The sequence below is a fragment of the Panthera uncia genome, assembly GCF_023721935.1.
Source record: "Panthera uncia isolate 11264 chromosome B3 unlocalized genomic scaffold, Puncia_PCG_1.0 HiC_scaffold_1, whole genome shotgun sequence".
NCBI classification, from domain to species: domain Eukaryota; kingdom Metazoa; phylum Chordata; class Mammalia; order Carnivora; family Felidae; genus Panthera; species Panthera uncia.
Genome location: NW_026057582.1, coordinates 74388636 through 74415265, shown reverse-complemented (window position 1 = coordinate 74415265; position 26630 = coordinate 74388636). Strand labels below are relative to the sequence as shown.

Here is a 26630-nt window from a genome sequence, read left to right as displayed (position 1 = left end):
AAAAAAATGTTGAAAAAAAAAAATTAAAAAAAAAAAAAAAAGTTTCCCAGACAAAAATTAAAGGAGTTTGTGACCAACCCAGCCCTACAAGAAATTTTATGGAGGACTCTCTGAGGGGAGAAAAGATGAAAAAACAAAAACAAAAACACAAAAAGACCAAAAGCAGCAAAAACTAGAAAGAACCAAAGAACACCACCAGAAACTCCAGCTCTACAGGCAACATAATGGCAATAAATTCATATCTTTCAGTACTCACTCTAAATATCAATGGACCAAATGCTCCAATCAAAAGACACAGGATAACAGAATGGAAAAGAAAACAAGATCCATCTATATGCTGTTTACAAGAGACCCACTTTATTTTTTTAATGATTTATTTACTTATTTTCTTTTTTTAATGTTTATTTTTTTAATTTTATTTTTTATTTTTAAAAATTTACATCCAAATTAGTTAGCATATAGAGAGTGAAAGAATGATTTCAGGAGTAGATTCCTTAATGGCTCTTACCCATTTAGCCCATCCCCCCTCCCACAATCCCTCCAGCAATCCTCAGTTTGTTCTCCATATATATGAGTCTCTTCTGCTTTGTCCCCCTCCCTGTTTTTATGTTACTTTTGTTTCCCTTCCCTTATGTTCATCTGTTTTGTCTCTTAAAGTCCTCATATGAGTGAAGTCATATGATATTTGTCTTTCTCTGCCTGACTAATTTCACGTAGCATAATAACCTCCAGTTCCATCCATGTAGTTGCACATGGCAAGATTTCGTTCTTTTTGATTGCCAAGTAATACTCCATTGTCTATATATACCACATCTTCTTTATCCATTCATCCATCAATGGACATTTGGGCTCTTTCCATACTTTGGCTGTTGTTGATAGTGCTGCTATAAACATGGGGGTGCATGTGTCCCTTTGAAAGAGCACACCTGTATCCCTTGGATACATGCCTAGGAGTGCAATTGCTGGGCCGTAGGGTAGTTGTATCTTTAGTTTTTTGAGGAACCTCCATACTGTTTTCCATAGTGGCTGCACCAGCTTACATTGCCACCAACAATGCAAAAGAGATCCTCTTTCTCCGCATCCTCGCCAACATCTGTTGTTGCCTGAGTTGTTCATGTTAGACATTCTGACAGGTGTAAGGTGGTATCTCATTGTGGTTTTCATTTGTATTTCCCTGATGATGAGTGATGTGGAGCATTTTTTCATGTGTCAGTTGGCCATCTGGATGTCTTCCTTGGAGAAGTGTCTATTCATGTCTTTTGCCCATTTCTTCACTGGATTATTTGTTTTTTGGGTGTTGAGTTTGATAAGTTCTTTATAGATTTTGGATATTAACCCTTTATCTGCTATGTCATTTGCAAATATCTTCTCCCATTCTGTCAGTTCCCTTTTAGTTTTGCCAGTTGTTTCCTTCGCTGTGCAGAAGACTTTTATTGTGATGAGGTCCCAATAGTTCATTTTTGCTTTTATTTCCCTTGCCTCCAGAGATGTGTTGAGTAAGAAGTTGCTGTGGCCAAGATCAAAGAGGTTTTTTGCCTGCTTTCTGCTCGAGGATTATGATGGCTTCCTGTCTTACATTGAGGTCTTTCATCCATTTTGAGTTTATTTTTGTGTCTGGTGTGAGAAAGTGGTCCAGGTTCATTCTTCGGCATGTCGCTGTCCAGTTTTCCCAGCACCACTTCCATTGGACATTCTTTCCTGCTTTGTCAAAGATGAGTTGGCCATATGTTTGTAGGTCCATTTCTGGGTTCTCTGTTCTGTTCCATTGATCTGAGTATTTGTTCTTGTGCCAGTACCATACTGTCTTGATGAGTACAGCTTTGTAGTATAGCTTGAAGTCTGGGATTATGATGCCTCCTGCTTTGGTTTTCTTTTCCAAGATTGCTTTGGCTATTTGGGGTCTTTTCTGGTTCCATACAAATTTTAGGATCATTTGTTCTAGCTCTGTGAAGAATGATGGTGTAATTTTGATAGGGATTGCATTGAATATGTAGATTGTTTTGGGTAGTATCAACATTTTAACAATATTTGTTCTTCCTATCCAGGATCCTGGAATCTTTTTACATTTTTTTGTGTTTTCTTCAATTTCTTTCATAAGCTTTCTATAGAGACCCACTTTAGACCTAAAGACACCTTCAGATTGAAAATAAGGGGATGGAGAACCATCTATCATGCTAATGGTCAACAAAAGAAAGCTGGAGTGGTCATACTTATATCAGACAATCTAGATTTTAAAATAAAGACTGTAACAAGAGATGAAGAAGGGCATCATATCATAATTAAGGGGTCTATATACCACTAAGACCTAACAATTGTAAACATTTATGCTCCAAACGTGGAAGTACCCAAATATATAAATCATTAATCACCAACAAAGAAAGTCAGGTGCACCCAGGTGGCTCAGTCGGTTAAATGTCCAACTTCAGCTCAGGTCATGATCTCATGGTCTGTGAGTTCAAGCCCTGCATGGGGCTCTGCGCTCACAGCTCAGAGCCTGGAGCCTGCTTAAATTCTGTGTCTCCCTCCCTCTCTGCCCTTCCCCCACTCACACTCTGTCTCTCTCTCCCTCTCAAAAAAAAAAAAAAACATAAAAAAAAGAAACTCATTGATAATAATACCAATATAGTAGAGGACTTCAACACCCCACTTACAACAATGGACAGATCTAAGCAGGAAATCAACAAAGAAACAACGGCTTTGAATGACACACTGGACCAGATGGACTTAACAGATATACTCAGAACATTTCATCCTAGAGCAGCAGAACACACATTCTTCTCAAGTGCACATGAACATTCTCCAAAAGAGATCACATACTGGGACACAAATCAGTTCTCAACAAGTAGAAAAATATTGAGATCACACTGTACATATTGTCAGACCACAACACCATGAAACTCGAAATCAACCACAAGAAAAAAATTGAAAAGATAACAAATATTTGGAGACTAAATAACATCCTACTAAAGAATTAATGGGATAACTAAGAAGTTAGGAGGAAATTAAAAAGTACATGGAAGCCAATGAAAATGATAACACTACAGCCCAAAACCTCTGGGACACTGCAAAGGCAGTCATGAGAGGGAAATATATAGCAATACAGGCCTTTCTAAAGAAAGCAGAAAGGTCTCAGATACACAACATAACCTTACACCTTAAAGAGCTGAAAAAGGAACAGCAAATAAAGCCCAAAACCAGCAGAAGACAGGAAATAATAAAGATTAGAGCAGAAATCAATGCTATCTAAACCAAAAAAAACAAAAAAACAAAAAAAAAAAACAGATCAATGAAACCAGAAGCTGGTTCTTTGAAAGAATTAAAAAATTGATAAACCCCCAGCCAGTTTGATCAAAAAGAAAAAGGAAAGGATGCAAATAAGTAAACTTATGAATGAAACAGTACAGATCACAACCAACACTGCAGAAATACAAACAACAAAGAGAATACTATGAGCAATTATACGCCAATAAAATGGGCAATCTGGAGAAATGGAAAAATTCCTAGAAACATATAAACTACCAAACCTGAAAAAGGAAGAAATAGAAAATTTGAACAGACCCATAACCAGTAAAGAAATCTAATTAGTAATCGAAAATCTCCCCAAAAAACAAGAGTCCAGGGCCAGATGGCTTTCCAAGGGAATTCTACCAAACATTTAAAGAAGAGTTAACACCTATTCTTTTGAAGCTGTTCCAAAAAAATAGAAATAGAAGAAAAACTTCTAAACTCTTTCTATGAAGCCAGCATTACCTTGATTCCTAATCAGACAAAGACTCCACTAAAAAGGAGAACTACAGACCAATTTCCCTGATGAACATGGATGCAAAAATCCTCAATAAGATCCTAGCCAACTGGATCCAACATTACATGAAAAGAATGATTTACCACAACCAAGTGGGATTTATACCTGGGATGTAGGGCTGGTTCAATATCCGCAAAACAATCAATGTGATACATCACATCAATAAAAGAAAGGACAAGAACCACATGATCCTCTCAATAGATGCAGAGAAAGCATTTGACAAAATACAACATCCTCTCTTGATAAACCCTCAAGAAAGTAGGGACAGAAGGATCATACCTCAAGATCATAAAAGCCATATATGAAAGACCCAAAGCTAATATCATCCTCAATAGGGAAAAACTGAGAGCATTTCCCCTAAGGTCAGGAACACGAGAGGGATGTACACTCTCATCACTGTTATTCAATATAGTATTGGAAGTCTTAACCTCAGCAATCAGACAACAAAAAGGAATAAAAGACATACAAATTGGCCAGGAGGAAGTCAAACTTTCACTCTTCCAAGATGACATAATACACCACATGGAAAACCCAAAAGATTCCACCAAAACTCTGGTAGAGGTGATCCATGAATTCAGCAAAGTTGCAGGATATAAAATCAATGCACAGAAATTGGTTGCATTCCTATACACCAACAATGAAGCAACAGAAAGAGAAATCAAGGAATCAATCCCATTTACAATTGCACCAAGAATCATAAAATACCTAAGAATAAACATAACCAAAGAGGTGAAAAAATCTATACACTGAAAACTATAGAAAGCTTATGAAAGAAATTAAAGAAGACAAAAAGAAATGGGAAAATATTCCATGTTCCTGGATTGGAAGAACAAATATTGTTAAAATGTCGATACCACCCAAAGCAATCTACATATTCAATGCAATCTTTATCAAATTAACACCAGCATTCTCCACAGAGCTAGAACAAATAATCCTAAAATTTGTATTGAACCAGAAAAGACCCTGAATAGCTAAAGCAGTCTTGAAAAAGGAAACCAAAGCTGGAGGCATCACAGTTCCAGACTTTAAGATGTATTACAGGAGAGTTGGGGAAGATGGCGGTGTAGGAGGACACTGGGCTCACCGCGTCCTGCGGATCACTTAGATTCCACCCACACCTGCCTAAATAACCCAGAAAACCACCAGAAGACTAGCAGAACGGATTCTCCACAACCAAGCATAGACGAGAGGCCCAAAGAAGAGTGTAGGAAGGGCGGAGAGGCAGTGCACTACACGGACTGGCGGGAGGGAGCCGGGACGGAGGGGCAGCCCACTGGCAAAGCAGAGCCCCCGAGTCTGGCTTGCAAAAGCAGAGGGGCCGCATGGAGTGTGTTCTGACAGTAAGCAGGATTTAACATCTGGAAGGTTATAAGTTAACAGCTCTGCTCGTAAGCGGGCGGGCTGGAGGACAATGGGAGGGAGAGTTGTTGAGCCCCAGACTACAGAGCGCAGCTTGTTGGGGAACAAAGGCGCTCGCCAGTGCCATCTCCCTCACCCATCCCCAGCCAAAATCCCAAAGGGAACTTGCTTGCACCGGGCAAACACCCAACACTTTGCTTCTGCGGATCCATCCCTCCGGTGGGTCTGACTCCCTCCTGGTGCTGCAGGGCCCCTCGCAAAGCAGGTCTCTGAAGGAAAAGCGATCTGAGCCTGACCCTCCCATCCCGGTGCCCCTTGCCAATCCACCCCAGCTAATACGCCAGATCCCCAGCACCACAAGCCTGGCAGTGTGCAAGTAACCCAGACAGGCCACACCACCCCACAGTGAATGCCACCCCTAGGAGAGGGGAAGAGAAGGTACACACCAGTCTGACTGTGGCCCCAGCGGTGGGCTGGGGGCAGACATCAGGTCTGACTGCGGCCCCGCCCACCAACCCAAGTTATTCAAGACAGCACAGGGGAAGTGCCCCGCAGTTCCGCAACACTCCAGGGACTATCCAAAATGATGAAACGGAAGAATTCCCCTCAAAAAAACCTCCAGGAAATAACGACAGCTAACGAACTGATCAAAAACAATTTAAACAATATAACAGAAAGTGAATTTAGACTAATAGTCATAAAATTAATCGATGGGCTTGAAAACAGTATAAAGGACAGAGAATCTATTACTACAGAGATCAAGGGACTAAGGAACAACCAGGAGGAGCTAAAAAATGCTATTAATGAGTTGCAAAATAAAATGGAGATGACCACAGCTCGGATTGAAGAGGCGGAGGAGAGAATAGGTGAACTAGAAGATAAAATTATGGAAAAAGAAGAAGCTGAAAAAAAGAGAGATAAAAAAAATCCAGGAGTATGAGGGGAAAATTAGAGAACTAAGTGATAGACTAAAGAGAACAATCTACACATAATTGGTATTCCAGAGGAGGAAGAGAGAGGGAAAGGTGCTGAAGGTGTACTTGAAGAAATAATAGCTGAGAACTTCCCTGATCTGGGGAAGGAAACAGGGATTGAAATCCAAGAGGCAGGGGTGGGAGGGAGGGGAGGGTGGGTGATGGAAGAAAAACTTCTAAACTCTTTCTATGAAGCCAGCATAGTGAAATATGGCCTTTTGTAGCAACGTGGATGGAACTGGAGAGTGTGATGCTAAGTGAAATAAGCCAAACAGAGGAAGACAGATACCATATGGTTTCACTCTTATGTGGATCCTGAAAAACTTAACAGAAACCCATGGGGGAGGGGAAGGAAAAAAAAAAAAAAGGTTAGAGTGGGAGAGAACCAAAGCTTAAGAGACTGTTAAAAACTGAGAACAAACTGAGGGTTTATGGGGGGTGGGAGGGAGGGGTGGGTGGGTGATGGGTATTGAGAAGGGCACCTTTTGGGATGAGCACTGGGTGTTGTATGGAAACCAATTTGACAATAAATTTCATATATTGAAAAAATAAAAAAATAAAAATAAAAATAAAAATAAAAATCCTGAAAAAAAAAAAAAAAGAAATAAAAGAAATCCAAGAGGCACAGAGAACTCCCTTCAGACGTAACTTGAATCGATCTTCTGCACGACATATCATAGTGAAACTGGCAAAATACAAGGATAAAGAGAAAATTCTGAAAGCAGCTAGGGATAAACGTGCCCTAACATATAAAGGGAGACCTATAAGACTCATGACCGATCTCTCTACTGAAATTTGGCAGGCCAGCAAGGAATGCCAGGAAATCTTCAATGTGATGACAGAAAAAACATGCCGCCAAGAATCCTCTATCCACCAAATCTGTCATTTAGAATAGAAGGAGAGATAAAGGTCTTCCCAAACAAACAAAAACTGAAGGAATTCATCACCACTAAACCAGCCCTACAAGAGATCCTAAGGGAGATCCTGTGAGACAAAGTACCAGAGACATCGCTACAAGCATGAAACCTACAGACATCACAATGACCCTAGACTCATATCTTTCTATAATAACACTGAATGTAAATGGACTAAATATGCCTACCAAAAGACATAGGGTATCAGAATGGATAAAAAAAACAAGACCCATCTATTTGCTGTCTACAAGAGGCTCATTTTAGACCTGAGGACACTTTCAGATTGAAAGTGAGGAGATGGAGATTTATCAGGCTACTGGAAGTCAAAAGAAAGCTGGAGTAGCCATACTTATATCAGACAAACTAGACTTTAAATTAAAGGCTGGAACAAGAGATGAAGAAGGGCATTATATAATAATTACAGGGTCTATCCATCAAGAACTAACAATTATAAATGTCTATGAGTCGAATATGGGAGCCCCCAAATATATAAAACAATTACTCACAAACATAAGCAACCTTATTGACAAGAATGTGGTAATTGCAGGGGACTTTACCACCCCACTTACAGAAATGGATAGATCATCTAGACACACGGTCAATAAAGAAACAAGGGTCCTGAATGATACATTGGATCAGATGGACTTGACAGATATATTTAGAACTCTTCATCCCAAAGCAACAGAATATACTTTCTTCTCGAGTGCACATGGAACATTCTCCAAGATAGACCATATACTGGGTCACAAAACAGCCCTTCATAAGTATAAAAGAATTGAGATCATACCATGAATACTTTCAGACCACAATACTATGAAGCTTGAAATCAACCACAGAACAAGTCTGGAAAACCTCCAAAAGCATGGAGGTTAAAGAACACCCTACTAAAGAATGAATGGGTCAACCAAGCAATTAGAGAAAAAATTAAAAAATATATGGAAACAAACGAAAATGAAAATACAAGAATGCTTTGGGATGCAGCAAAGGCAGTCCTAAGAGGAAAATACATTGCAATCCAGGCCTATCTCAAGAAACAAGAAAAGTCCCAAATAAAAAATCTAACAGTACACCTAAAGGAAATAGAAACAGAGCAGCAAAGACACCCCAAACCCAGCAGAAGAAGAGAAATAATAAAGATCAGAGCAGAAATAAACAATATAGAATCTAAAAAAACTGTAGAGCAGATCAATGAAACCAAGAGTTGGTTTTTGGAAAAAATAAACAAAATTGATACACCTCTAGCCAGGCTTCTCAAAAAGAAAAGGGAGATGACCCAAATAGATAAAATCATGAATGAAAATGGAATTCTTAAAACTAATCCCTCAGAAATACAAGCAATTATCAGGGAATACTATGAAAAATTATATGCCAACAAACTGGACAACCTGGAAGAAATGGACAAATTCCTAAACACCCACACACTTCCAAAACTCAAACAGGAAGAAATAGAAAGCTTGAACAGACCCATAACCATCGAAGAAATTGAATCAGTTATCAAAAATCTCCCAACAAATAAGAGTCCAGGACCAGATGGCTTCCCTGGGGAATTCTACCAGACATTTAAAGCAGAGATAATACCTATCCTTCTCAAGCTATTCCAAAAAATAGAAAGGGAAGGAAAACTTCCAGACTCATTCTATGAAGCCAGTATACTTTGTTTCCTAAACCAGACAGAGACCCAGTAAAAAAAAAAAAAGAGAGAGAACTACAGGCCAATATCCCTGATGAATATGGATGCAAAAATTCTCAATAAGATACTAGCAAATCGAATTCAACAGCATATAAAAAGAATTATTTACCATGATCAAGCAGGATTCATTCCTGGGCTCCAGGGCTGGTCCAACATTCGCAAATCAATCAACATGATACATCACATTAATAAAAGAAAAGATAAGAACCATATGATCCTGTCAATGGATGCAGAAAAAGCATTTGACAAAATTCAGCAACCTTTTTAATAAAAACCCTCGAGAAAGTTGGGATAGAAGGAACATACTTAAACATCATAAAAGCCATTTATGAAAAGCCCACAGCTAACATCATCCTCAATGGGGAAAACAGAGCTTTCCCCCTGAGATCAGGAACACGACAGGGATCTCCACTCTCACCACTGTTGTTTAACATAGTGTTGGAAGTGCCAGTATCAGCAATCAGACAACGAAAGGAAATAAAAGGCATCAAAATTGGCAAAGATGAAGTCAAGCTTTCACTTTTTGCAGATGACATGATATTATACATGGAAAATCCGATAGGCTCCACCAAAAATCTGCTAGAACTGATACATGAATTCAGCAAAGTTGCAGGATACAAAATCAAGGCACAGAAATCAGAAATTGCATTCTTACACATTAATAATGAAGCAACAGAAAGACAAATAAAGAAACTGATCCCATTCACAATTGCACCAAGAAGCATAAAATACCTAGGAATAAATCTAACCAAAGATGTAAAAGATCTGTATGCTGAAAACTATAGAAAGCTTATGAAGGAAATTGAAGAAGATATAAAGAAATGGAAAAACATTCCGTGCTCATGGATTGGAAGAATAAATATTGTCAAAATGTCAATACTACCCAAAGCTATCTACACATTCAATGCAATCCCAATCAAAATTGCACCAGCATTCTTCTCGAAGCTAGAACAAGCAATCCTAAAATTCATATGGAACCACAAAAGGCCCTGAATATCCAAAGTAATTTTGAAGAAGACCAAAGCAGGAGGCATCACAATCCCAGACTTTAGCCTCTACCTCAAAGCTGTAATCATCAAGACAGCATGGTATTGGCACAAAAACAGACACATAGACCAATGGAATAGAATAGAAACCCCAGAACTAAACCCACAAAAGTATGGCCAACTCATCTTTGACAAAGCAGGAAAGAATATCCAATGGAAACAAGACAGTCTCTTTAACAAATGGTGCTGGGAGAACTGGACAGCAACATGCAGAAGAATGAAACTAGACCACTTTCTCACACCATTCACAAAAATAAACACAAAATGGATAAAGGACCTGAATGGGAGACAGGAAACCATCAAAACCCTAGAGGAGAAAGCAGGAAAAGACCTCTCTGACCTCAGCCGCAGAAATTTCTTACTTGACACATCCCCAAAGGCAAGGGAATTAAAAGCAAAAATGAACTATTGGAACCTCATGAAGATAAAAAGCTTCTGCACAGCAAAGGAAACAATCAACAAAACTAAAAGGCAACCAACGGAATGGGAAAAGGTATTTGCAAGTGACATATCAGACAAAGGGCTAGTATCCAAAATCTATAAAGAGCTCACCAAACTCCACACCCGAAAAACAAATAATCCAGTGAAGGAATGGGCAGAAAACATGAACAGACACTTCTCTAAAGAAGACATCCAGATGGCCAACAGGCACATGAAAAGATGCTCAACGTCGCTCCTCATCAGGGAAATGCAAATCAAAACCACACTCAGATATCACCTCACACCAGTCAGGGTGCCCAGAATGAACAAATCAGGAGACTATAGATGCTGGAGAGGATGTGGAGAAACGGGAACCCTCTTGCACTGTTGGTAGGAATGCAAATTGGTGCAGCCACTCTGGAAAACAGTGTGGAGGTTCCTCCAAAAATTAAAAATATTCCTACCCTATGACCCAGCAATAGCACTGCTGGGAATTTACCCAAGGTATACAGGAGTACTGATGCATAGGGCCACTTGTACCCCAATGTTTATAGCAGCACTCTCAACAATAGCCAAATTATGGAAAGAGCCTAAATGTCCATCAACTGATGAATGCATAAAGAAATTGTGGTTTATATACACAATGGAGTACTACGTGGCAATGAGAAAGAATGAAATATGGCCCTTTGTAGCAACATGGATGGAACTGGAGAGTGTGATGCTAAGTGAAATAAGCCATACAGAGAAAGACAGATACCATATGTTTTCATTCTTATGTAGATCCTGAGAAACTTAACAGAAACCCATGGGGGAGGGGAAGGAAAAAAAAAAAAGAGGTTAGAGTGGGAGAGAGCCAAAGCATAAAAGACTCTTAAAAACTGAGAACAAACTGAGGGTTGATGGGGGGTGGGAGGGAGGGTAGGGTAGGTGATGGATATTGAAGAGGGCATCTTTTGGGATGAGCATTGGGTGTTGTATGGAAACCAATTTGACAATAAATTTCATATATTAAAAAAAAAAAGGATGTATTAGAAAGCTGTAATCATCAAGACAGTATGATACTGGCACAAAAACAGACACATAGATCAGTGGAACAAAATAGAGAACTCAGAAATGGACCCATAAATGCATTGCCAACTCATCTTTGACAATGCAAGAAAGAACATCCAATGGAATTAACACAATCTCTTCAGCAAATGGTGCTGGGAAAATGAACCTGGACCACTTTCTTATACCATACACAAAAATAAACTCAAAATGTATGAAAGACCTAAACGTGAGACAGGAAGACATCAAAATCCTCAAGGAGAAAGCAGGCAAAAACCTCTTTGACCCTGGCCACAGCAACTTCTTACTCAACATGTCTGTGGAGGCAAAGGAAACAAAAGTAAAAATGAACTACTGGGACCTCATCAAAATAAAAAGCTTCACAGCAAAGGAAACAATCAGCAAAACTAAAAGGCAACCGACGGAATGGGAAAAGATATTTGCAAACGACATATCAGATAAGGGATTAGTATTCAAAATCTATAAAGAACTTATCAAACTCAACACCCAAAAAGTGAATAATCCGATGAAGAAATGAGCAAAATACATGAACAGACACTTCTCCAGAGAAGATATCCAGATGGCAAACAGACACATGAAAAAATGCTCAACATCACTCATCATCAGGAAAGTACAAATCAAAACCACATTGAGATACCACCTCACACCTGTCAGAATGGCTAACATTAACAACTCAGGCAACAACAGATGTTGGCGAGGATGCAGAGAAAGAGGATCTCTTTTGCATTGCTGGTAGGAATGCAAACTGGTTCAGCCACTCTGGAAAACAGTATGGAGGTTCCTCAAAAAGTTAAAAGTAGAACTACCCTATGGCCCACCAATTGCACTACTAGGTATTTATCTAAGGGATACAGGTGTGCTGTTTCAAAAGGGCACATGCACCCCGTTTATAGCAGTGCTGTCGACGATAGTCAGTGTATGGAAAGAGCCCAAATGTCCATTGATGGATGAATGGATAAAGAAGATGTGGTATACATATACAATGGAGTATTACTTGGCAATCAAAAAGAATGAAATCGTTCCAATTGCACCTATGTGGATGGAACTGGAGGGTATTATGCTAAGCGAAACTCGTCAGAGAAGGACAAATATCATATGACTTCACTCGTATGAGGATTTTAAGATACTAAACAAATGAACATAAGGAAAGGGAAGCAAAAATAATATACAAACAGGGAGGGGGACAAAACACAAGAGACTCTTAAATATGGAGAACAAACAGAGGGTTACTGGAGGGGTTGTGGGAGGGAGGATGGGCTAAATGGGTAAGGGGCATTAAGAATCTACTCCTGAAATCCATATTGTGCTATATGCTAACTAACTTGGATGTAAATTAAACAATAAATAAATTTTTAAAAAATAAAAATAAAAAAAATTACGTCCCAAGTATGAATAGCCATTCTTATAGCAGTTGAGAAGCGGGGAAAACAATATTATAAAGATACAAATAGGGGCGCCTGGATGGCTCAGTTGTTAAGCATCTGACTTTGGCTCAGGTCATGATCTCATGGTTTGTGAGTTCAAGTTCCACATGGGTTGAGCTCAAGCCCCAGCTCAGGTGAGCCCCACTTCTCTCCCTCTCTCTGAGTTTCTCTCTCTCTGCCCCTTGCTCACTTGCACCTTCTCTCTCAAAGACACAAAAAAGATACAAATAAAAATTAATAAAATGGAAAAAATTTCAAAACATGAGGGTAAACAACATCAAGTTCTTTGAAGACTTACAGGAAACAAATGGCCAAAGGAAGACACAAGATACGAATAAAAAATATCAGTACAGAAAAGGAACAAAAATTCTGATACCACAAGTAATAAATAAGGACATGTTATAAATAATTTAGTAAATTTGAAAACTTAAATAAAATGGATAAATTACTTAAAAATATAAAATACCAAAATTGAATCAAAAGAATAAAAACTTTAAAGAATTCAAATCAGTAGTTAATCTTTAAAATATTTTTTTAATCACTAAAAAATGTCAGGTGCTAGAAGACATGAATAGACATTCTTCCAAAGAAGTGATACAAATGGCCAGCAGACATATGAAAAAATGTTCAACATTACTCATCATCAGGGAAATGCAAATCAAAAACTACAATGAGTTACCACCTCAAACCTGTCAGAATGGCTAAAATTAACAACATAGGAAACAACAGATGTTGGTGAGGATGCAGAGAAAGAGGAACCCTCTTACACTACTGGTGGCAATGCAAACTGGTGCAGCCACTCTGGAAACACTATGGAGGTTCCTCAAAAAGTTAAAAATAAAACTATCCCTACAATCCCACAATTGCAGTACTAGGTATTGACCCAAAGGATACAAGAATACTGATTTGAAGGGGCACATGTACCCTGATGTTTATAGCAGCATTATCAACAATAGCCAAACTATGGAGAGAGCCCAAATGTCTATCTACTGATGAATGGATAAAGATGTGGTGTATGTATGCATATACATACATATGAATATATATGTGTATGTATATATATGTATGCATTTATATGTATGTTTATATGTATGTATTACTCGGCCATAAAAAATAATGCAATCTTGACATTTGCAACAACATGGATGGACCTAGACTATTATGCTAAGTGGAATAATGCAGTCAGAGAAAGGCAAATACCGTATGATTTCAATTCACTCATATGTGGAATTTAAGAAACAAAACAGATGAATATAGGGGAAGAAAGGGGAAAAAAAAGAGGGAGGCAAACCATAAGAGACTCTTAACTATAGAGAACAAATTAAGGGAGGGAAGTTGGGTGGTGGATGGGCTAAATGGGTGATGGGAATTAAGGCGGGCACTTGAGATGAGCAACATATATAGCATGTCAGTGATGAATCACTAAATTCTCCTGAAACCAATATTACACTATACGTTAACCAGAATTTTTTAAAATTTTTTAATGTATATTTATGTCTGAGAGATGAGCGGGGGAGGGGCAGAAAGAGAGAGGGAGACACAGAATCTGAAGCAGGCTCCAGGCTCTGACCTGTCAGCACAGAGCCCCACACAGGGCTCAAACTCACAAACGGCAAAATCATGACTTGAGCCAAAGTTGGACGCTTAACTGACTGAGTCATGCAGGCACCCCCTATGTTAACTAAAATTTAAATAAACACTTGAAACAACAACAAAAGCCAGGTGCTGATAACTTTATAAGCAAGTTTTACCAAGAAAAAGATAAACTGATATAAAAAAAACTTCAAATAATAATGTAGAAGAAACACTCTTTACTCATTGTATGAGGCTAGCATAACTCATATCAAAACCAGACTAGAATAGATTAATAAACTGTTTATTATGTGATTTTTACATACACCTGCTCTTAGATTCCACACTTGTATTGAGTGTTTATCATGAAAAGGTGTTATATTTTATTTAATGCTTCTTCTGTATTTATTGAGGTGGCAAATAATTTTTCTCCTTTCATCTCCTTTAATCCTTTAATCCACCAACTTTAATCAACTTTAATGAACTTTAATCAACCAGCTGAGCCACGCGGTGCCCCAAAATATTCCCTTCGAGTATCAGAAAAGACAAAGATGCTTGCAATCATCACTTGTAGTCAGCATTCTAGAGGTCCTAACTAGTGCAGAAAAGGTAAAAGGATTGGAAAGGAAGAGATAAAAGTTAATATTTGTACACAGAAAACCCAACAGAAGCATGAGAGATTATTAGGATGTGAGACTCTAAAAAGGTCACAGCTACAAAAAATATATAGAACAGCCAATTGTATTTCTTCTATTCCCAGACACAGCAAAAGTAATTTTTAAAATTACACTATTTACAATAGCATTGAAAACTATGAAGTGCCTAAGAATAAATTTAATAAAAGATATATATAAGACTTTTCTGGAAAAAGTATATAATTATATTGAAAGACACTGAAGAAGTCTTAAATAAATCAAGAAAATCATGGATAAGAAGATTCAAAGTATATAAAGATGTCTAGTCTTCCTAAATCAATCCCAGTCAAAATCCTAGAGGAGTTTTTTGTGAAAATTTACAAGCTAATTCTAAAATGTAAATGGGCTGCTTGCTCAGAACAACATTAAGGAGCTTCTCTGGTCAGATACTGACTTCTTATAAAGCTATAAGATGATGTAATATGGGCATAGAAATAAACAAGTAGATCAGAAAATATCAGAATAGAGACCTCAGAAACAAATAAAACAAAAAAATATATAATACACATATTACATATATATGTAATATCATGGATACACACACACACACACACACACACACACACACACACATACTTGGTTTAAGACAGATAGGGCTTTAAATATCAGTGGTTAAAAGATAGATTCCTTAATAAAAGACGCTGGGCCAATTAATTATTCATTAAGAAAAAAAGTATATACCTACACCACAACATAAAGAAATGTCATAATGAAAGAAAAAGATGAAAGCATAAAACAACAGAGGGGAAATATCTTTATGACTTCAGGACAGGAAAGGACTTCTTAAAACACAAACAGCACTGACCATAAAAGACTGCTAAATTCAGTAACACTGAAATTAAGATCTGTTAAACAAAAGATCCAGTGCAGAGATTACAAAACAAAAGCAACCATTAGATGATGTTTGCAGCACATAAAATGACAAAAGATTAGTACGAAGATAAGTCCTACAAATCAATTTGAAACCCAGTAAAGAAGCGGTCAAAGACACAATAGTCCTTTCACTGTGAGAAATATTAGTAGCTCATAAATACACGAAAATATGCTCAAACCCATTTGTAGTGAGAGAAACGCAAGTTAAGGCCACGAGGGATATCTTTCAAACCTCCCAAATCTGTGGTCCCTAAAAAATAAGACAAATACCAAATATAGAAGAGAGTAAGGAGCATTAGGAAGACTCATCCACTGACTGTAGAGACATTAATTGGAACGGCCACTTTGGAAATGTTTGGTATTTCTCAAAAAAGTTGAGCATGTGTATATTCTGAGACCCAGCAATTCTGCCCTCATGCTAATACTCTGAACAGTGCTTCTCACACATTAGTGTGCATCAGAATCCCAGAGAGGGTTTGTTAAACACAGATTACTGGACTCTTCCCTGAGTTTCTAATTCATGGATTGGGGCTTAAGACTTTGCATTAAAAGAAGTTCCAGGTGGTCTTGATGCTGTTGGTCTGGGGACCACTCTTCTGAGAATCATTGCTATAAAAGAAACTCTTGGGGTGCCTGGGTGGCTAAGTCAGTTAAACGTCCATCTGACTTTGGCTCAAGTCATGATCTCACAGTTCCTGAGTTGGAGCCCCATGTCAAGCTCTGTGCCGACGCAGAGACTTCCCTTTCTGCCCCTCCCCCACTCGCACTCTGTCTCTCGTTCAAAATAAAATAAAAACATTAAAAAAATTTTTTTAAAAAGAAACTCTTGCACTTACTTATCAGGACACATGCAGGATATTAATAATGTACTTCCTTGATACAAACAAACCCAAACATCCTTTAACAGAATAACTAAATTATGGTGTGATCAGTGAGATTATATAACTGTGAAAACAAATGAGATCATAGAGAGAACACAAGGGCTTCTAAGATACAAATTAATGTTCTAGTTTTGAAGCCAGGTGGGCATTTTCAGATATTCTAATCACTCTTTAAACTGTACATACATGTTTTGCATATTCACTTGTCCATGTATTTCATCATAGAATCTTTTCTGCTTCACTCTACCAACTACTGGCCATTTTTCTACTGCCTGGCCCTACACAAAGTATGTCAAACCATACTCAGGACTTGAGTAAAAGGAAAATGGTTACCTGGTCTCATCTGTCTACTGACTCTAATGCACACACATTGCACCAGCCCCACTTTCTCCCCAGTTGCCCTCAACCACTTCTCAAGATATTTTACACCCTTTCAAGTTCCTGATTGCTCTTCCATGACTATAGGTCTCAAAATCAACACCCAGAACTGAACACAAAGCTCCACATGTGGTCTGACAGACACTGTAACAAGACCTCTTCTCCTTGGCTGCTACAGATTCATTGGTACAGCCAAAAAAGTGTTTTTGCAACCGTATCATATTGATTACTCATACTAACTTTATCTACTAAAATTCTCAGCAATTTTGGAGCAGCTGGGTGGTTCAGTCCACTAGGTGTTTGGCTCTTGATTTTGGCTGAGGTCATAATCTCACAGTTTGTGGGTTTGAGACCCATGTTGGGTTTCATGCTGACAGCACAAAACCTGCTTGGGATTCTCCCTCTGTCTCTCTCTCTCTCTCTGCCCCTCCCCGACTCCCCCTCAGCCCACCCCCACCACTACTCGTACACGCACAGACATGCGCTCAAACAAAAATATACTTTAAAAAAATTCTCGATAATTTTTCATACATAATGCTAAAGATACACCTGGAAAGTTGGCCTCTTCAGACCAAAAGAATGGACTTCAAACTTTTATCTTAGATTCAGCCCTTATAACATTCTTAGATAGATAGATGCTGATTTTATTACCCATTCTCTGAGGATTCCTCTATGCTTTAGATTCTTCATAGAATGAATAAGCCACCAATGATATTCAAGTCACTGATGAAGTTGAAAAGGACCGGACAAGTACAAAGACCTGAGCCAGATCACCAGAAATCTTCCAAATTTATCTGTATCCATTAATGTACTCTCTGGTTACAGCCATCAGTTAGCTATTAATCCTCCTTCACATTTTCCCATTTTTCCTCAAGGGTATTAACAGAAACTATTACAAAATGTATCACTAGAATCTAAAGAAACTGAGTATCTGGCACTCTCTGGTCTTTCAGCCTAATAACACTATTCGAGTAATATTGCTGCCATCTTGCACCACGAGGGCCACCCCCAAGGATGACAGAATGGGAAAATGGTTGGAAGCTGCTTCCCAGTGACTTTTTGTGGAGTTGCCATTCCTGCCTTGGGATACCTGTTGCCAGAAATCATTTAACTGGAAGAGAAATAAACTATTTAGTGTAAAGAAAAAAAAGGTGGAGAGGGGAGGATTACAACAATGGATTGAAGTGATCCTAAAACCAAAATCTAAGCTTGAAGAGAATGAAGCCAAACTATACAGTATTTTTTCTCCAAACAAATTTAATTCTGTTCCAGCCCCAAAGAAGGGGAAGGACCTAATGTTTAAAAATAAAATAAAAGTTGCAAAAAAAACAAGCCATTAAAAAACCAAGCCCCCTCCCTTAGCAATAAATACTGCAATGATATATACACATGAGGCTCAGGAAGGAGGCAAGAACGAAAGCCGTGGGGACTCTGTCCCACGGCAAGATGCCAACACTTCTACCAATTCCATGCGCTTTGCCTAAAACACAGAAGAGCGATGAAAGAGGCAGGACAGATTACACCAGGGAAGTGTGTGGCCACAGAGAACCTGAACATGTGAACAGGAGAGAAAGACGAGACACAAAGTGTCCTACAGGGCAGGGGAAGGGAAAGTCATCATCTACAACATCCCCCCTTCCTGGCTGAGTCACTGGGTGGAGCTGGCCCAGCTGCTGAGGGTCTTGAGCTTATCCTCTCGCCTCCGCTCCTTCTTCAGCATGCAAGTCAAGGACGGTCATTCGCACTGTGGCCGTGATGCCACTGTGGCAGCGGCCTGACTGCTGGAGCCCTGGGGCTTCCCGTTCACCACCAGCAGGAGGGGTGTCTCCACACGAATACTGCAAAAGGAATAGTCCTAGAAAAGACAGACAGAGGTTCATTACAGATCCTAAGGTGGAAGCACAGGGATACACATCTGTGACTTTCTCCCTCTTCCTATCCCTTCAGTATATACGCTCCTTCCCTTCGTCTCACGTCAAATAAATAAAGCTGAGTCTATTTTTATATATCCCCTAACAAAGGGGATATAATTTTCCCCAAGTTTTCAATCTTCAGAAGGACAGTCTGGGTAGGTAAGATGCCAGTAGTTTCACCACAAGAATGGAGCAAATCTCTGAAAAATGACAGGTGCCACTGCTGCCTAACTAGAGGGTACCACCAGCCTTCACAGAATCTGCCCGTCCCAGTGTCTTTTGACAATGAAAACCAGATGCACACGGCCACCGGCGAGAAGCCTGAGAAACTCTTAGTCCCAGTGTTTGTAAGGCCCTAAATTAACTTGCCAAAGATAAATTCAAGTTAATTCTCCCTTCTTCCTCCCTATCAGGGGGAAGAAACAGAATGTGTTGTTTAGACATTCCAATAATAACAGAAAAGACAGCCCACTTTACCAGTTCAAATGTACTTTAGACCATAAAACATGTTGTTAAAACATCTTCATCCAAAAACTATTGTCCCACTGGGAGTTGTGAAGGAGGCACTTTTAAGTCAAAGTGAAGACGTGAATTAAACAGTTCTCATAAGTCAATTTTTTAAATATCCTAACAGGAATATGGGCAATGACAAAAAAATGGCAATTTATAAAAGGAATATAAACAGCCAATAAACTTGATAAAATGTCCAACCTCACCAATAATCAAGAAACCAAAGCGAAACAATACTGATGCTGTATTTTTTCATGTAAAATCAGCATTTAATTTTTCAAAGGTTTCTACCCAGACTTGAAAAGAAAACTACAAAGAAGCAATTACATCTGCTGTTGGTATTAACTAGTCCAACATTCCAAAAAATAACTTGACAATATGAATCAAAAGTCTTAGAATTCTGCATACCTTCTGGAACCAGAATTCTACCTTAGAAATTCACTTAAGTAAATAATCATGGATATAGGCAGATATGAAATTTTTTTACTACAGTGCCTTTATAATTGGGAAAAATTAAAAATAATCTAGATCTGAGAGAAGTAAATTTTTTCTGTAGAGGGCCAAATAATAATTAATTTAGGCTTTGTGGGTCATATGGTCTCTGTCACAGAAGAAGTATTCAACTCTGACCCCATAGTGCAAAAAGCAACCACAGACAAGAGTAAACAAATAAGTGTGGCTCTGTTCCCAAACAAATTAACTTTTTGGACACTGAAATTTGAATTCCCTATAATTTTCATGTATCACCAGTTATTATATTCTTCTTTCAATTTTTTCATTTAAAAATATAGAAACTGGGGAGCCTGGGTGCGTCAGTTAGTTAAGCATCTGACTTTGGCTCAGGTCATGATCTTGCAGTTCATGAGTTCAAGACCCACATTGGGCTCTGTGCTGACAGCTCAGAACCTGGAGCCTGCTTTAGATTTCTGTCTCCCTCTCTCTCTGCCCCTCCCCTGCTTGTGCTCTGTCTCTCACTCTCTCAAAAATAAATAAACATAAAAAAAACAGATAAATAAAAATATAGAAACTATTCTTATATCACAGACTATACAAAACAGTCAGGGAGTCAGATTTGATCAATAGGCCAGTTTGCCAACCCCTGATCTAAATGGTGAAAAAGTGGTAAAACTGCTACTCTTAGAAGATTTCTGTGTTTATTACATGAGCCAGTATAGGCAATAAACCTCTTAACCCAGCACCTAGCAGTCAGTTAAGGTGTTAAGGAAATGTTAACTGTCATTATCATCTTCATCACCACCTTTGTGTGTCAATTCAAAACAATGCTGTTAGAATATGTTAAACTGCAGGAAATGTTCACAAACATTGCATATAATATTCCACTCATTAAAAATATACATATGAATGTATATATATACGCATACATATATGTATATACTATAAATAATATATATAAATATATAAGTATATAATTATAAATATATGTTTATAAATGTATATATGTATATATACATATTTATGAAAAAAGACTGTAGGTATATATAAGAAACTAATATCTGAGTGATAATATTTCAGTCCATTTTTAAAAAAAATTTTTATAGAAATAATTGACATCTAACATGTATAAGTTTAAGGTGTAAACATGTTTATTTAATACATTTATATATTGGAATATGACCACCATGGTGTTAGGTAACACCCCATCATGTCATACAGTTACCACTGCTTTTTTGTTGTGGGAACAATTAAGATTTGGTCTCTTAGCAACTTTGAAGTATATAATACCATACTGTTGTCTGTAATCACTGTGCTGTGCATTAGCTCTCCAGGATTTATTTACCTACTAGTTCCAAGTCTGCACCCTTAAACAACATCACCCCAATTTGCCCACCACAACCCCAGCCACTGGTAACCACTATTCTATTGTTTTCTTGAGTTCAGCTTTTTTAGATTCCATATATAAGTGTTATCATACAGTATTTTTCTCTGTCCAGTCCATTTTTTTAATTCTTGTTTACCAATAGGTTCCCTTTTTAGTAAAAAAAGTATATACATCATATATGGAAATATGTGTGTATATCACATACACACACACACATATATATGTATGTGTATATATATATATATATATATATATATATATATATATGCATTACCTTACGTATTTATTAAAAGAGATAAACTTGGTCCCACTTTCAGAGCCTATAAGCTGGGAAAAAATCCTGGCCATCACTCACTTTTCCTTTGTGCTGAATTCGGTGAAGCCGAAGATTGGGCTCAGGAATGGCTACGGAGTCCCCAATGAGCACTCCCCAACTCTGTACCATATTATACACCATCACTGCACAGCAAGGTCCATCTGAATCTACCAGGCCAAATGTACTGCCAGGTTAAGACAGGTTAAGGGAAGGGTGGGGAGGAAAGCAGGCAGGAAAGAAGAGCAAAAACAGTGGTTTTAGAATACCAGCAAAATTAACAAATGCTTTCTCAGTTAGTTACTTAGAAAACTTAAGACAGGTACCATCATCTACCATCTGAGTCCTCATTTGTCTTACATATGTAATATCTTTAAAGCATATGCACAGGACTCATCAGTCTGTCACTTGACCAAGAACTTGAGACATCTGCACACTGAGACCATTCAACAAATAATAATGAACCAGCTCAAAATGTTGCAGCTGTGAAATTATTCCTGGTCTATCAATTTAACCATCACAACCTTCCAACTCTCTAACCACCATCACTGTCAATTTAATTCAGTTCCACAAACTTTCCCTGAATGCCTCTTATGCGTCAAGCTTTGTGCTTAGCAATAAGACACTGATCCAGCTATGAGTGAGTTTACAGTCAAGCAGGAGTCAGACAGTTAAACCATCACTTACGGGACAAATGTGACAGGTGCCAGAATAGTTTTTCCCTTGTGATGAGTTCAGTGAGGCCAAAGATTGGACAGTGGGAACCCAGAGGAGAAATGTTCAAAACTAGAAGGCAGGGAAGATTTCCTTGAGGAGGAGACCCTCAAACTGAATTGTAAAGGATGAAAAATTATCTGGGTTAAAAAAGGAAAACTACTCCTCAGTAGAAATAAAGAACCTCTGAGGGAATGAGAACAGGGACTGACTGGGAGGGAACATGAGAAAACTTTCCGAGGTGCTGGTAATTACTGTTCTCTATCTTGACAGGTGTTTGGGTTACAAAGCTGTACGTGTTAGTCAAAACTCAGCAAATGTACACTAAGATTTGTATACTTCACTCTACGTAAATTTTTACATAAAAAGAAGAAAACTGTAAAAAACAAAACAAAACACCAAACTCTAGTTAATGACTATACGCTGGAGTATTCAGAGGAAAGTATATAGATCTCTACAATTTACTCTAAATGTACCAAAATAAGATGGATCAATGGATAAATAAGCAGATAAATAGACATGTGATACACCAAGTATAGTAAAATAGTAGAAGAATACAGGTGGTTGGGTACACAGATACTCACTGTAAAATTCTTTCAATTTTGCTGTGTTTGAAAATTTTTATAATAAATGTTGGGGGGAAAATGTTATCTATATCAAGAAGCAGTAAAAGGATTACCCAGACAGACACAGGAACAGTGTGTAAAGGCACAGAGGCATAAAAATAGCTGTTCTGAAACCCACAAAATAATCCCATGATAGTAACAAAAGGCACAAGTGGGAAAGTGACAGACAAGGAGTAAATTATGAAGGGTTTTTGCATGCTAAGCCAATCTAAGGAGTTCAAACTTTATCCTAAAAGTACCACAGCAGCAGTAAGGGATTTTAGATAAGAAATGGCGATGGTCGGTTTTGCATCTGGGAAATATTTCTCTGCACTGTGGAACACTGGAGGAAAACAAGGAGTCAGAAGATGTGTCTGGAGAAGCAATAAGGAGCTATATTAAGTCAGTATAGATAGAAAGGTAGGGACCAAAAAACCCAAAACAAATGTATGGACGTGGTGAGCACCACAATGCAGGAGAATGGAGAATTCTAGAACAACTTCTAGAAGTCTTAAGAGACTGAGTAGAAGTGGTACCACCGATTGACAAGGAATGCAGGGAGGAGAAACAGTTTAGAGAGAAAGAGGAAGTGAGTAATTTTGAACCTACTGAGTTAGAGATTTCTGATTGGAGCCCAGAGGCAGTTGGATATACGAATCCAAAACTTGGAAATGAGGCCTGGGCTGGAGATCCACTTGTGAGTATGGTGAAGGCAGCCAAAGCCTTGGGCTTATATGACATCACCAAAAGAGATGATCTATAAATGAGATGGTGAAGAACTGGTACACATGCCATCACTTGACACATCTGAATTCATAGCCAACCTGCAATCAAGCCCAACATTCTCCTGGTGAATCCAATCAAAGCCTCAGAATCCTTCTACACAGTAACTTGGGCAGCTGCTGCCAAGTGATAAAAGTTAGCACCTATTTGCCATCCTGGTAAAGAGAGAAAAGAGAGTCCTCCTGGAACTTAACATTTAGAAGTTAAGAAGAAGAGAAACCAAGGAGTGACAAAATATTTGTTCTCAAGGCCCCCTAAAATCCACCTTTGTCTGAATTTCCTTCTCATTCCTCTTAGCTCTAGGGTCTGCTCTAGTTAACAAAACTTTTCTCATCCATCTTCTTGCTCTTCAACCCATATGTCTCTAGGAAACATCATGGAGAAAACTTGAGCATATTATGGGAAGTGTTTCAGTTTGGATGAAGCAGAAGGGATATGAAAGGGAATAAACAGTGAGAGATAAGACAGTGTTGTGGAACCACATAGTGGAAGCCACTGGACCAGACACTGGTGAGGCTAGAAAAAAACAAATCCAGTAGAAAACAGAAAAAGGAAACCAGTCGACAAGGGATTAGGAAGTGAGTGAAGGACCAAGGACTGATGGCACAGACTAAACCCTAATTTTTCAAGGCTTAAAAATCTTCTAAGTAAGGGGTGCCTGGATGGCTCAGTCAGTAGCATGCAACTCATGATCTCAGGGTTATGAGTTTGAGCCCTGTGCTGTGTGCAGAGAGAACTTAAAAAAATTAAACCTTAAAGAACATTTTTTTTCTAGGTGAATGTTCTTAACTCATATCCTCTACTAGACTGTTAGCACCTTCACTTGGATCCTTTACATTTCACTCCCTACCACACATATACCAGGTGCTCAATAAATATTTGTTAAATAATATCTGACACAATATCCCCATCAGGCCTTAAATTCTAACTCAAAGCTAACCTTTCGGAACTGCCTAGTCATACCTAAGTCCAAACAGGACTGAAAATTTTTCCTCCTTTAAATTCTATGATCATGAAAACACAAAGAGGCAGGAGAATTTCAAGGTTTCCTTCTGTCTTCTAAAAAACACAGCAGTTCAATTTCAGCTATGGATGTAGGAATCCACAGAGCACCAAGTTCAGAGAAAAAAATGGGTGATGACAGAATCTACAGAGAGACTGTTAGATATCACCTCGACTATACCTGCTCATGAGACAGTCACAGAGGGAAGCAGAACTCACTAATCTGTGACCACAAACAATGTCCTCAAATGTCAAAGAAAGGCCAAGTGAGACCAATTCAAAAGAATGAAAAAGAGGAAAGGGAAAACAAACTCACAAGGGGACTTTCTCCTCTGTGGTGAGACTGAATACCACCTTTCCTAGGACCACAGCACCACTGTTCACACCGGGTTGTAGTGCACTCAGGGGCTTGAGCTCCAGGGTCAACTTCTGCCCAGAGGCTGACTGGTAGCGCCCATCACCACAAGGGCCTAGATGGGCTGGGCGCAAGCTTCCCAGCATGCTCTGCAACTTTTTGGTCTTCACCTTTCCCTGCAAAAAAAAAAAAAAAAAATCGAAAAGAATGAAATCTTGCCATTTGCAACAACATAGATGGAACTAGAGTATATTACGCTAAGCAGAATTAGTCCATCAGAGAAAGACCATATGATTTCACTGATATATGCATTTTAAGAAACAAAACAGATGAACATAGGGGAAGGGAACCAAGAATAAGAAAAACAGGGAGACAAACCATAAGAGACTCTTAAATACAGAGAACAAACTGAAGGTTGATGGCAGGGAGGTGGGTGATGGGCTAAGTAGGTGATGGGCATCAAGGAGGGCACTTGTTAGGATGAGCACTGGTTGTTATATGTAAGTGATGAAGCACTAAATCCTATTCCTAAAATCATTATTACACTATATGTTAACTAACTTGGGCTTAAATTAAAAAAAAAAAAAAAAAAAAAGGATGGGGCACCTGGGTGGCTCAGTCAGTTAAGCATCCACTTCGGCTCAGGTCAGGATCCCACAGGTTTGTGGGTGCAAGCCCCAAGTCAGCTGCGCTGACAGCTCAAAGCCTGGAACCTGCTTCAGATTCTGTGTCTCCCTCTCTCTCTCCGCCTCTCCCCTGTTCACACTCTGTCTCTGTCTCTCTCCCTCAAAAATAAATACTTAAAAAAATATTTTTTTAGAAACTTAAAAAAATTTTTTTTAATTTACAAAAAAGGAAAAAAAGATAAGAAGCTGGAAGCTAGTCTGCTCTCTTTGCAAACCTATTCCTACTCCCACCTACCCACTTCTACAGGTAGCGTCACTACTACTGAAGCCTAGTCTTTTCTTATTTTATTTGATCCACAGGGTCAGGGGGATAAAAGTACGATTTGGCCTTTTGACAACTTTACCTTGCTCTCAAGGAGACTGGTTAATCTATTCAGGAATTCCAGAAGTTGTTGCTCTCGTTGCCGGGGCTCTGGCCATGCAGGATCCAGTGCTGCAGCCCGAGAGAAGCCCTCCAGGGCCTCCCCATAATTCTCTTCGTATTTATGTAACTGCACAAGAAGTAACCAAAAACCTCCCAATTATATGTATATTTAACACAAACTACACAGAGGGGAGTAATGGCACAATGTACTAGCAATCTACGGAAATAAACTGTTTCCGGGGCGCCTGGGTGGCTCAGTTGATTAAGCATCCAAATTTGGCTCAGGTCATGATCTCACAGTTCATGGGTTTGAGCCCCACATCGGGCTCTCTGCTGTCAGTGCAGAGCCTGCTTTGGATCCTTTGTCTCCCTCTCTCACTCTCTGCCCCTCCCTGGCTCTCACTCTCTCAAAAATAAATAAACATAGAAAGAAAGAAAGAAAGAAAGAA

At 38.7% G+C, this 26630-nt stretch overlaps 1 protein-coding gene across 1 annotated transcript in view; it reads right to left on the bottom strand.

Moving 5' to 3' along the window:
* Positions 1-17627: 17627 nt before the first annotated feature.
* TTC5 (tetratricopeptide repeat domain 5) overlaps positions 17628-26630 on the bottom strand; it is a 21001-nt gene continuing 11998 nt past the window's right edge. Inside the window, exons 7-10 of the mRNA XM_049613213.1 lie at positions 26162-26308; positions 25093-25307; positions 21715-21859; positions 17628-18951 (exon numbers count right to left, since the gene is read on the bottom strand). Coding sequence (XP_049469170.1) covers positions 18832-18951; positions 21715-21859; positions 25093-25307; positions 26162-26308 — 627 coding nt within the window. The 3' untranslated portion in view covers positions 17628-18831. The remainder of the gene's footprint in view (positions 18952-21714; positions 21860-25092; positions 25308-26161; positions 26309-26630) is intronic.